This window comes from Danio rerio, chromosome 10 (genome assembly GCF_049306965.1).
Source record: "Danio rerio strain Tuebingen ecotype United States chromosome 10, GRCz12tu, whole genome shotgun sequence".
Classification (NCBI taxonomy): Eukaryota; Metazoa; Chordata; class Actinopteri; order Cypriniformes; family Danionidae; genus Danio; species Danio rerio.
Genome location: NC_133185.1, coordinates 42381512 through 42395517, shown reverse-complemented (window position 1 = coordinate 42395517; position 14006 = coordinate 42381512). Strand labels below are relative to the sequence as shown.

The 14006-nt window shown below is 34.6% G+C and overlaps 1 protein-coding gene across 5 annotated transcripts in view; it reads right to left on the bottom strand.

The window, feature by feature from the left end:
- Positions 1-14006, bottom strand: part of nf1b (neurofibromin 1b) — a 128182-nt gene that overhangs the window by 67516 nt on the left and 46660 nt on the right. For all 5 annotated transcript variants that reach the window (XR_012386487.1, XR_012386488.1, XR_012386489.1 and 2 more), the window contains 5 exons: positions 11765-11923; positions 11290-11387; positions 9921-10067; positions 7232-7378; positions 4616-4726 (listed from right to left, as the gene is read on the bottom strand). Coding sequence is in view for 2 of the 5 variants with exons in the window: in XM_005169189.6 (XP_005169246.2) it covers positions 4616-4726; positions 7232-7378; positions 9921-10067; positions 11290-11387; positions 11765-11923 (662 nt within the window). In the remaining 3 variants the exon portion in view is untranslated. The remainder of the gene's footprint in view (positions 1-4615; positions 4727-7231; positions 7379-9920; positions 10068-11289; positions 11388-11764; positions 11924-14006) is intronic.

Genomic DNA, 14006 nt, shown 5'->3' with positions numbered 1-14006 from the left:
CTATTTTAAAGTCAATATTATTAGCCCCTTTAAGCAATATTTTTGTCTAAAGAACAAACCACTTAAAACCACTGCCCAAACCATTTATACAATGTCTGTTTCTCAAAATGCATTCTCATGTAATGTCATCATCAAACGTCAAAGTTCAGTTCAACATAAGACCGAAAGAACAAAGCATGGATGAAAGTTCCCGGATTTGTTCTTGATATTGAGGATGCAGAATTGAGCACAAAATTCACTCGAGAAAGGAGGTGGATGTGCAGCATTCCCTATACCCGTTTAATTATTTAAGTTCAGAGATATATTTTATTTATCTCAGGAATTTCCCCAAATAAGTCGATGAACATAAACATTAACATGAAAATCTTAATAAAGGCATAAACACATCAACTAACATCAGCCTGACCAAAAAAAAAATATTTGGATTGCATTTCTTTTCTCCTATTGTCACTAGTTAACACACTCAGCTTAGCCCCTTTATTAATCCGGGGTCGCCCCAGCGGAATGAACCGCCAACTTATCCAGAAAGTTTTTACACAGCGGATGCCCTTCCAGCCACAACCCATCTCTGGGAAACATCCACACACACATTCACACAAACACTCATACACTACGGACAATTTAGTCTACCCAATTCACCTGTACCGCATGTCTTTGGACTGTGAGGAAACCGGAGCAACCGGAGGAAACCCACGCAAACGCAGGGAGAACATGCAAACTACACACAGAAACGCCAACTGAGCCGAGGCTCGAACCACCGACCTTCTTGCTAAGAGGCGACAGCACTACCTACTGCGCCACTTCGCCTTAACACATTTAATGCTTCTTTTTTTTTCAACACATCCCATAATTTCTAAAATATCAACCTCTACAAAATGGCTGATATGTCGGTTCATGGTAAAATATACTATGAAAAATCTGAAAATATGAAGTGTAGGACTAATTTATTAAAAGCAAAATATTCAAAAAATATATATTTTTGAAAACTAAATCATCATTTTTTGAAGAATGGTGTTTCCTTGTGTTTTTTTTTTTTTTTTTTTTTTTTTACAATAAACCAAAATCAAGCTTAGTAGTGCAACAGGATTATGGTTGATTGATTTTTTTGTAAACCAACTATGCTGTGTGTGTAAACCGTTATCTAAAACAGTCATTCTTTAAATGACTTCAACTGTCATTATTTAAAACAGTCAAAACAGGGTCAAAAATTTGGTAGAGCGGGCAGTCAAATGGTTAATGATGTTTGTTTGCTGAAATTCATATTAAAATCTGTTTTATTTGTGTAATGCAAAGTATATTTGTAAGGTTTTTGTGTATGTTTTACTAAAAAAGGGGGAAAACATGTATTGTATGAAGGCTGTAATGTTTAAATAATTTTTCATCAAAAATATGTGAGGGTCACATGACCATCAGGAAGAATGCAGCATCTCATTTCTAACAGGAGATGTTCTCTGTTCTCGCTGTGTCCCGAGTTCATTCTTCTGAGGTGACCTGGCAAGACCACTCTCCATGTGAATGCAAGTCCGCTCTCTGCATTCTAGGAATTGAGAAACAGCCAATGACTTGCCTAATTACCCTAACTTGCCTAGTTATCCTAATTAAGCTCTGCAATTGCACATTAAGCTGTCATGATTACTGTCATCATGACAAAGTTTAAAGAAACTGCACACCACCAAGGACATAATTAAAATATTAATCATTTGTGCGTTCTTCCTCAGGTCAGAGAAATGGCTCTAAGAGTGGACAGCTGCCTGGTGCTGCTGGTTATGATATTTAGTTGTATACTGCTCCAGATGCAGATTATTAGTGGTACAAACAACACCACAATTTACTACAACATCACAGGCCTGAAAAACGGAACCAATTCATCCGGCTCTGCTAACCCATACAACGCCACCCAAAACGGAGGCAACCAGAAAACCAATGGGACCAATGCAGGAAGCTCCACCATCAGCACGAATGGGCTTATGTGGAACACCACTCCATCCAGCAATGACAACCCATCCAGCACAGCTTATGAAGATGCAACGCTCAGTGAAAACAACGCTCACAGCTCCTCCTCTTCCTCCATGATGAACAGCTTCAAACATCTGCTCCTTGTGTTCATGGCTCTACACTTTCAACAGATGATACCATAACATGCCTTATGTTTTCTGAAGGTAGAGACTTATTAGAGTCCTAAAAAAACGCACATGCTGTACGGTTAAAGTCCCTTTGAATCATCATAATTAAGTTTGTTAGACATTAGTTTCACTAAACTGTAAAAAACAATGCTGTGCTTCACATAATCAATTGTGGAGAACATGAAGGAGTCAAGTTAACTTGTTAGTTTGCACAAATTTAAGTGGATTGAACATAAAACAAGTAAGTTAAAAATTAAAATCAAGAACTGTGTTGTTTCAGCTCAATTTAAGTAGTCCAAACAGGCAGCAAATGTCATTTTTGAGAGTATGTTAGTTTTAAAGGGACAGTTCACCCAAAAATGAGAATTCTGTAATTATTTATATCACAGGTTCCCAAATTTTTCAGCTCGCAACCCACAAAATAACAATACTGGTGACTTGCGACCCCCACTATCTTCTGAGGTGGTTATAAATATCTAAACACAGCACGCAAAACAATAGGCCCATATAAACATGAGCATGCTGACACCAGAAAAAAATGTGCAACATTCTAACAACCATGTATTTTTATAGTCATTTATTAATTTAATTTAATATTAACATCATCTGCTGCAGCTGACGTAATTGCTGTGTTGTTAATTTAACGTTAACAGACCAATTCTATGAAAAAAAACATTTAAAGACTGATCATTGTTGTTTTTTATGTAACTATTAACTACTAGTTTTATTTTCTGTAGGTTATGGATGAAATATGGTCATTCTAATAGAGTAATCAAATTTATTTGACTTTTGGCAAACACCAAGCGACCCCCTATTATTGTCCCATGACCCCCACTTTGAAACAACTGCTCTACATGTTCCAAACCTGTTTGAGTTTCTTTTTGAACACAAGAGATAGAGAAAGCTGTAACCATTGGCTTTCATAGTACTTGTTTTTCCTACTATGGAAGTCAATGGTTACAGGATTTTAGCTTTCTTCAAACTATCTTCTTTCAAGTTTACCAGAAAAAAAAAACTCAAAAAAGCTTTGAAACAAATTGAAGGTGAGTAAGTAGTGAATTAGTTTTAAATTTATGGGTGAACTATCTCCTTAAGGATATCTTTAAGCTAGTGTGCTCCACAATTTGCATGAAGTTGTGTTTTTTCAAGAAGTAGTGATCCGCACGATTACAAACATTCTCTTTTTATTCTACATTCCTTAGGAAACGAAACCACACATTTCACAAATGCCTTTTTTCTGTGTGTAAAGAAGATAGAAACATCCAAAGCTTGTAGTTTTGTCAGTTCTGCCTGAATGGATATACGATTTATATTTTTAAATATGATTGAAATATTTTTAAATACATTCGATTTCTGATCTTCTCCATATGTACACTCCTTTGCGCTCTCTGACATCATTTACTGCTGAACTGTTATCTGTTTTTAATTCAAGATTAGTTCATTTGGTGGTAGGGCTTTTAGCTGTGGAATTCCTTACCTTTGCACAATCGCCAGCTGGACACAAGTTTCCATTTTAAATCTCATTTCGATGATCTGAAGGTTTAATATGCGGTTTAATGTGTTTTTAATGCTTGTGTTTTATGTTATGCTACTGTAAGCATCTTGAAATGTGCCTATGAATATAAGGCATTATTATTATTATTATTACCTCATACTTCAGTTTCTTAGCAAATCTTTCAACCAATCAAATGCTCTCTAGTGTCTGACATGCCCCACCCCCTTCAAGATGCTATTGCTGTATGCGCTTGAGTTCAATCACTCTCACTGGTAAAGCTGTGATAATAACAAAATGCTATTGACTGTTTTTTTAAGAGGGAGAGGGTTACTGTATGCCCCGCCCTGTCTTCATGTTTCAGTTCAAATCACGTCACACATTAAACAAAAATGCACATTTCAAAGCACTTCTGGTACTTTTAACAGACCCTTTTCACATTTAAAGTTTCCTCAGTAGCGGAAGTCGTCATAGTTGGGAAAACTTAGAACGCATTGAATGGGAAAATACAACAAATTTTTTTTTTTACAATCTTATTTGATCAAATAATAAAAAAACAAAAATCCATATTATAAAGACTTTCAGAAAAGGTAAAAAAAAAATTGTGTGAGACTGATGACGGCAGTGATAATAAAAGAATAACGTCAAATTTACTCTCTGCCCCCTAGACTCTGCATTAGCGATATGCGATAATTCGTTTTGTTATTTGAAGCTAACATGATATTCTACATACATAAATACATATAAATATTCATATGTTTTCTAAAAAATGTAAATATTAAAAACTTAAAGATTTAAGATGCTGATGGACGTTAAACAGGCTTGTGAAAAGGGTCCATTCATTGCTGTTAGGCAACCGTTACAATGTATTTAATGTAAAATGTAATGTTTAATGTAATCAACAAAGGTGAATCTCTGTCGTTAGTTACAGTTCCTGTTTGAAACAATAAAACTTCCAAAAGAATGCTGTTTGCTTTTTTTTTCAATCAAAAAGTCTTACCTGCGCGTCACATAGTAAAACACAGGGTTTCCGTTCTTTGATGTTCCAGCCTGGTAGAAGATGTGTAGAGTCTTCAATGCTTTGAACTCTTCTTTCTCATGGACCTGGTGCCTAAAGAAAAAGAAGAACAGTTAATACTTCAAATATGCTTTAGAGCAGTGTTTCTCAACCATGTTCCTTAAGGACCACCAGCTCTGCACATTTGCCACGTATCCTTAAAAAAAGACACCTGATTCAGATCATCAACTCATTAGCAGAGACTGAAGGACCTGTAAAGGGTGTGACGGACAAAAGAGACATCCAAAACATGCAGTGTTGGTGGTCCTTCAGTAATGTGGTTGAGAAACACTGCTTTAGAGGATAACAAAATCAGACTGTTCGCAACAAAAAACAAACAAATAACAAATGTATTTAAATGTAATAAAAAATTCAAAATAATAATAATAATAAATAATTATTATCGAAATATTTTTAAGACAACATTAATTCATTATATTGATAATAATTAATAAAAATGTGTTAACAGTATTTTGTTGTTTACCAGGTAATTGGTCTTGTTTTCCAATTTACCTCAGATAACTGCTGTGTATTTTTCTTACTCTATTATCAAGTGGTCAATTTATTGAACATAAATAAAAACAAATTAATTAATTAATTAATAGCAATAAAAAAATATATAAAAAATATATAGCCCTCCTGTGAAATAATTGTTCTTTTTTCCAATTTACATCTAAATTAAAATTTGTATTATTTAAAAATATATATTTTTCAAGTGTCACTTAAGACTACGTTCACACTGAGAGGTTCAGTGCTCAAATCAGATATTTCCACAGAAACCTCCTCAGACTTTTTTTTTTTTGCATGGCTTTTCAAATTGTTGTTATAAATGTGGCCAATAGCAGATTAGCAGTGTGAACAGATCCTGTTCCTAAACTGACCCGCATGCGCAAAAGTACAGTTATGTGTATAGTTATGTGTATACTGCATGAAGTAAGCACGTTGCAGATCATTCTTAATATGATTTTTGCCCTTTTCACAGACAACCGTGGTGTATTTCATGAACTGTAAAGGATTGTTCAGCTACTACTAATGTGTAATTCGCCATTTGAAACATAAAATAAGTCACTTGTGATTGAAAACAGTGACAACCCGCAGTGCGCGTCTTTCTGACCAAGGGTGTAGTGAAATCATCAAGGGTTAACGAGTAACCATAGCCTGAACTGTTAAGGGGAAGTTGGTTTATCTCTGTTAGCAGAGTTATTTTATTTTACTTAGTTATAAACAACAGGCACGTGCAGTAGGGGGATTTTTGGTGCTTGAGCACCTGCCCTTTTTTCTCTCAGAGAGAAAGTTTATCCTTAAAATGAAAGTGCCCACTTCTTTGCACACGGATCCCCTGTCCACAACACCTTCTGATGCTCTGCAGCTTCGTGATCAACCTGTGCCCCAATCAATCAATAACCAGATTGGTTAACAAGGGCCAGTCTTGCCTTTAAAATTCTAAATGACAATATTATAATTTTTTTTAATCAATATATATATTTTTTTCCTTTTTATTGATTTTATCTCTTTTTTTGCTTTTTATGGTAATTTAAGGTTCCCTGTTTGGGCTTCTAATAAATTTAATTGTCGTAGACCTTTTTCAGCACAGTTTTAAATACCTATCTATATGAGTCTATCACCATTCTTCTATTTATTTATTTATTTATTTATTTATTAATTTTTAATTGGCTTAATTTTAACCTTACTTAACCCCAAGTACAGATTTAGCTTATTGCTGAAATTTGTTTTATGTGTATGTATTCATGTGTGCCTATGTATATATGTGGATGTAAGTATGTTTGTATGTATGTATGTGTATGTATATGTTTATATGTGTATATGTATACATGTACGTATGTGTGTATATGTATTTGTATATATACATATTTATTATACATATAATTTTTATTTGCTTTAGTATGTCCTTGTCATTACTCTTCAGTTTTTACTTTTTACTGACAATATTGTTGTCATGGCTGGCACTATTATTAATACTATTATTTAACAACTTGTATATTGGTTTATACATGTATATCTACACACTTTGTTATTTGCTGATTGTCTACGGCATGTTTTTTGTGTTAAAAAAATACGAAATGAAAAAAAAATTTGACAAAAAAATCAAAATCAAAATGACAATCAACTTTCTGTGGTAAAGTAATTGCCCTGTGCCCTATTCTACTATGCTGCTGAGGAGTAGATGATGTCTGCAGCACAGAATGATGACGCATGTCGCTGAAAGATTATGTAAAAGTCACATTAAATCATACATAACTGTTTACACTATGGTCGCATTGCAAAACATCAGATTCGGGCCACATTTGCCTGCAGTTTTTCAACACATTTTTAAACATAATAGTTTTAATAGCTAATTTCTAATAACACTTTTTTGTTTTTACCATGGTGACAATGCAATATATTTTATTACTTATTTTGCAAGACAATAGTATTCAACTTCAATGTTAATTAGACCAATTAGGGTAATTAGGCAGGTTATTGAATAACAGTGGTTTGTTGTTACTATTATTATTTTTTTTATTATTATTATTTTTTTTTCCATCCAGCAATTTTTACCTTGTCATGAACTCCTCAAATTTGGAGCTGGTAAGATTCAAACTGGACCAGTGAGTATCTGCCACAGGTTTGTGTTCTGGAGGACCCAGGTAAGCGAGCAGGGTGGCCATCTTATCAAAAGGCCTTCTTCCGACTGCTTTATGATCCCTGAGGATTAGGAAGTATATATATATCAATTACTTAAATCTTCATTGAGAATCTGAAAATCATAACAAATAATGTGCTTGCTTTGCAATATTTAAATAAAATTAAAATAAAGCATGCCAGTCAGTAAATACAGTAGCACACTCAAACAACCAGACGAGACAGAAACTACTGTAGCTGAGAATGGTAAGTGAAATTGCAAATCTGAGTCCAGGCAATATATACAGATTTGAATGAGCACCAAACTGAATTCCAAGAATCTAATCCTACGAATTGCTCAACCCTCATTTGTACTACTGGCCTAATGTGCAGGAAGAAAACACGAGTCTAGAGCTGTGTTTGAAAGAATGGGTCCTGATTTACTTTTAAAAATTCTGTTTGATTAAAATACTATACATACACCACATAGACTAAAAACATCTAAACAAAACAAAATCTAGACATTTTGTCACAAGTTGTGACCATAGAAGAACAGACTGCCCAAATATATCCATTATAAAAATATTAAAATCGCATGTGTGGTACGCATTTAGGTACATTTAGCCCACAGCACATAACATAAGTTTAAACATAGTAAATTTTGCTGCAGAATACACATACAGATTACAAATTTTATATCAAAAGCATTTTTTTAGGTTAAGTTTTAAAAATGACAGTGTGCATGTTATATGTGACCAATTATGCAAAAATCAGCTTTAAATGGGGTTTAAGCACAGTTGTGTGGCAACAATCTGTAAAATTAGCCAGCTTCTAATGGTAAAAATGTTTTAATTATTTTTTTTATAATCACTCTTGATAAAAATGATGAAAAAAAAGTTTGCAGAAACTTGCTGGCTGTTTCTCAATGCCAAGTATGCAAAGTTCAGACTTGCGTCCTTGGAAATTCAGACTTGCCAAGTTCACACTTGGAAGAACGAACTACAGAGGACGCAAGGACAAGTCGGAATTTCTTCAAATGGAACGGCAGCGTACTTTATAACGTCCCTTAACTCACCATGGATTCATATATTAATGTACGGCCCTGTAATTAATATTATATTAATATTATAAATCTACATTTTTGATTTTACAAAAAAAAAAAATCAAAAGTTTAAAATTTGACAAAATTTAAACATAGATCCATATGAATGTGAAGTAAATTGAGTTATTATACACAGACACATGTGATTATCAGATTTAATAAACTACAATGGTAACGTTAATTATTCAAGTATATACACAATAAGAAATAAAGATTACGTTGGTAAACAAAGACAAACATCGTACAACACAGTAACATAAAGACAATTATAAAAGGTAACAAAATAATACTGTCGAAATAATACACCTGAGAACAAATAATAGATTTATAAGACCAAAAACTGTCTGTTAGATATTCACTAGATGAATTAAATATCATATTTTAACTACAATGGAGTGTTGAGATGCAGCGGTAAATCTGAGATGGACTGGAAGAAGTAAAGCTGCTCTCTGCGGGAGAGGTGATGATGGAGCTCCCGCTGGCAGGCTGGGAGTCGGAGTCCACATAAGCTAAGACGCGCTATCTTTGTGAATAAACTGCCGGTTTTAAAACAACTACATTCTCACCTGAAAAACTCTTAAAACTTTATTTTGTGACACAGTAAAGGTGAATTTTTAAAACCGTCCGCCACCATTAGCGTTTGCTGGTTTAGCTGCACTGGGATACCGGAGTTTCGCAAGTTCACACAAGTCACCTCTCGATGCATCCTTGGCCAAAGGGGCAGAGCAAGTACACATCCGGGAATTTTATCTGTACTTGGCAAGAAGTGAACTTTGAATTGGAACAGTACTTTGGTGACGGTTGATGATATTTCACGCACAAGGACACAAGAACGCAAGTACAGACAAGAACGCATATCGAGAAACAGCCTTTGATTGACATTCTCCCTCTGTACGTGTCATCAGAGGGGGAAAGCCCCGCCTACTAGTGACCATCTCTCCCTCATTAGTTCAATTCAAATTTACTTCTATAGCAATTTTACAATGTACATTGTGTCAAAGCAGCTTAACATAGACGATTATAGTAACTTAACTGTGTCAGTTCAGTTTTCAGAGTTTCAGTTCAGTTTAGTTCAGTTCAATGTGGTTTAAGTTTCACTGCTGAAATTCCAAATACTGCTTCCATCGGTACACAGCTTCAAATGTCCCAAACCAAGCAGGCCAGTGTCATTAGCAATAGACATTAGTCTTGTCTTTGAATCTGCCACTATGCTAACACATATGCATTTGTAGCTCCACCCTTTTTTTTGAAAAGAGCACAATCTCATTTAAATTTAAAGTGACAGTCACCAAAATAGCACAATTAGTATTAAAGAATAAAATGGGCAGTTCTAAAGAGTTATAAAACATTATGTGGTATTTGGAGCTGAAACTTCACATACACACTCATGAGGACATCAGAGACTTATCTTCTAAAAAGGGGTATAATAGGTCCCCTTTAAGTGAATGCCAAATGTATTTTTTATTTTGTCCTGAATGACACCAATCAAAAGAAAAAACTATAAGAAAAATCAGAGCTGCTCACCTGTTGCTAGATAAATACTGGCCAATTTTTTCTTGATTGTTCCACAGCAGTCTGTGCAGAGCCAGAACGTTCCCATCACTAATAAAGGACAGGCTATGGTTGAGAGAGTCGCTAGCAGGGCAATCAGAGGCGATGTCCAGGAAAAATCTAGGAGGAAAACACAAAGATTAACCTAGCCACTGACAGAATTTAAATCCTGAAGATTGATAATCACTTTCTAAAGCAACAATGACATCAGTACTGAAGCGTTAGATCACACACAAAAGAAAGTTAATTTTATTTATCAATCGTTTCAGTCCCCTGAGACCTTCATTCATCTTCAGAGCACAAATTAAGATGTTTTAGATCAAATCTAAGAGCTCTCAGACCCTCCATAGACAGCAATGGTCCAAACGAGACATTCAAAGTCCAGAAGAGGAATTAAAAACATCCTCAAAACATGTCAAGTATCTTTAGTGGTTCAACTGTAATCAAACAAAGCTCCAAGAACTGTTTTGTGCACCTGCTAAATGCACATCTTGATTACCTGACAAAGAACAGAAGACAAAGTAGTTTTTACTTTTTATTTGGTGCACAAAAGTGTTCTTGGAGCTTCGTATGATTACAGTTGAAGTCATATGGAACATTCTGACAATATTTTCCATTCCTTTTATGGACTTTAAACATCATGTGACCATTTCTACCAACGGAGGATGAGGGAGCACTCTTATTCTATCTTAATTTAAACAAAGGTCTCCAGGATTTGAAACAACATAAAGGTGAGTAGTTAATAACAGAATTTTTATTTTTGGTTGAACTAACACTTAAACCACGGCGAATGAAGTTCTGCACAAGACTTTTGGCCAGCGGAGAAATTAAAATGGTCGTGCCCAACTGAGTCTGGTTCTCTCAAGGTTTTTTTTCTTCACTCCCATCAGGTGAAGTTTTTTTTTCCCTCTCCGCTGTCGCCACTGCCTCGCATGGTTCAGGATTGGTAGAGCTACGCATCGATGAATTTGCTCTTCAGTGTTTGAACTCTCAGTAATGATTAAATCACACTGAACTGAGCTAAACTGAACTGAACTGAACTTAAACACTAAAACCTGAACCACACTGTTCCAGTTACTGAACCACACTGTTCCAGTTACTATGACCATTTATGTGAAGCTGCTTTGACACAATCGACATTGTAAAAGCGCTATACAAATAAAGCTGAATTGAATTGAACTTTAAACTGAACTGAATCATGTTGAACTAACTAGAACACTACCAGATTTCTACCATTATTTTGTTTGATTTACTGAATATGTTCCACTGTGATAAATGTTTATTGTCTGACTTTAATTATTTGCCTGTTTCTACTTATAAAGCACTTCTTAAATGAACTTACCTTCTGGCAGCATCAAAATTACTCTTCACAAAGTCATTGAAAGGCCTCATGTGCTCCTCTTTTGTGAACAAAACATGGTTGGCAATACTTTGGAGAATCTGCAGAGGGGTGAGAAATTCAATAATTGAAGTCAATCCTGTAGTGTCTGATCTTGATTTGATGGTCTAAAACGGGGGTACTTAAGTTCAAAGGTCAAGGGAGATACATTTAAACCACAGGAAAAAAAAGACTATTTAGGATGTTTTCAGCCGTTTTACCGACTTTAAAATGCTGTTTATTACATTATGTGCCCTAAATTATGTGCCTTTCTATTAAAAAAATAATACTGATCACAATAATAAATAAACAGCAGATTAAAACTTTGATTATAAAACAGATATGTTGAGCACTACTAAATATAGGCCAATATTATATTTTACATGAAGACAATATCTGAAATGTATGCTAGTAGCTCTGCGCAGACAAAAATTCACACCTTGGACATGAGTTTTAGGCCTCTTTCTATCCTAGGCTGAGGTTTTTTGTCAAGAATCCCAGCCTCGTATGGAGAGACTATAGCTGGATTCACGAATCGCAAGAACATGGCACTGCCTACAGCTCCAATGCTGTTCTGAGGAAAACGCTGGCTCACGACCTGAAACCAAAACACACAAACACAAAAGCAGATAAGAAGAATTTTACACCTGGAGAACCATGGCACCATTTCATCAAGATTTACAAAGCAGATCCACAATCTCACAATTTTCAAGTGCAATTTAAAGCTAAACCAGACAAACTTTAGTTTACGGGAGGTGTAGTTAATCAATTGATAATAATAAGTGGATTAATAGATAGTGATTAGGGCTGCACAATAAAAAAATAAATAAAAAAAAAAAATCGCTAAATTTTGTTATCATGATAATAGCATATGCAATAAACGTAATCGAAGAGGTGTGATAAATTACATTTACTCTATTGGTTATCTAAATTCGACCAATCAGATGACTTACTATCTCTATCCCCACCTTTCCAGTAGTTGCCGTTCTACTATTAGAGCAGCCTAAAGGTGATCCCAGAGTTAAAAATAAACACTTATGGCTTGAGTCGAGATGTGAGGAAAATGACAACAGCCAATCATGACCATTGCTGTGTATGGAGGATGAGGGAGCTCTCTGATTTCATCTTAAATCTCTTAATTTGTGGTCCAAAAATGAATGAAAGTTTGAGTGAACTATCACTTTAAGGGAATTATTTTTAAATGTGAATCTACCAAAAAAGGTAGAACATGTATTTATTTAAAGGGGACCTATTAGGCAAAAATCACTTGTATAAGTAAAATTTTTAAACTCAGTTTTGTGGGCATCAGTGTGTGAATATACCCAGTCTCTAATAATAAAATGTATTAATCCTATTTTTTTATAAACACACTTGATAAAAAAAGCCTGGAAAAACACTTTAATTGACATTCTCCCTTTGTACATCAGAGGGGGAAAACTCAGCGCATTAAGGACAACCTTAGACAGCCCTGAGTGAAGCCTGGTTTATACTCGACAAGTACGCTAGTTCGCTTTTTGCTTTTATTCTTGCCATATTAAAAAATTTATTTGTAGAGCAACCCATGTTCTGTTGTCACTAATATTTTAATAAACTTTAAGAGGTAGAACTGTCTGAGATATGAAAATATTTTAAAGGTTATAAAAATCTTTATAATCAATTGAGAATATAATTAATTAAAATAATGAATAAAAATCACTTTAAAAAATTTTGAACGATGTTAATGATATGTTGTAATACCGGAATGTTCCTACTTCTCTGTTTATCCGCTCGACTTTACGTTGGGTTTCTTTTGACCGCACCCAGTTGTTTTATAGAATATCACAACGGTGAACGCTTCAAGTATAAGTATAAGTCTCGTTCGTTTCGTCAGGAGCACGCGCAGTTAGCAGAGATGCACGACGCAATGCCAGACAGAAATATAAAACCAGCTTGGGAAGCAGTGGGAAATTGCACTGGTTTCAATTGGAAGTTGGAAATGCAATTAGATCTGTTTCTTTTAACATCATTAAATAAATAAATTATTGAAAAACAGAGTTAATAAACATTGCATTTTTCAAGGGAAATGTTATATTGCAAGAAAAATATCAACAATATTCAACAAAATTACACTAACTGACTTAAGTCTTGTCGCCAATCCAAGTTTTAGGAACAACAAATAATAACTTGACTTCTAGTTGATCATTTGGTATCAAAAGTGGCTTATATGAAAGATTACGCTTATTTGACCAAAATAAATGCCTTGATTTTTGATGATTTATTTAGGACAGTAAGTTTAAATAAATTAGTAAAAGTTTTGTCACTTAACAGAAATAATCTCCAGTATAGAATATAAAGTCAAGCTGCAGTGGAAAAAGAATGAATATTGTGTTTGACTCGCATGAGCTTGGACGACTACATCCATATATCTCTGCAGTGACTCAAATAACTTATTAAAGACATCTGAAATGGCAAAGAAAGTGTTCTTGCAGGACTCAAGATTCTTTAGAATCATCTTTAATGTATCCTCCTTCATCTTACCCCATTACTCACCTTTACTTTGATGTGGAGACTTAAGTATGAGGAGCGCTATCCTGCTGAAGAATTTTCCCTCTCCTGTGGTTTGTAATGTAATGGGCAGCACAAATGTCTCGATACCTCAAAGTGTTGATGTTGCCATCCACTCTGCAGACTTCTCGCACGCC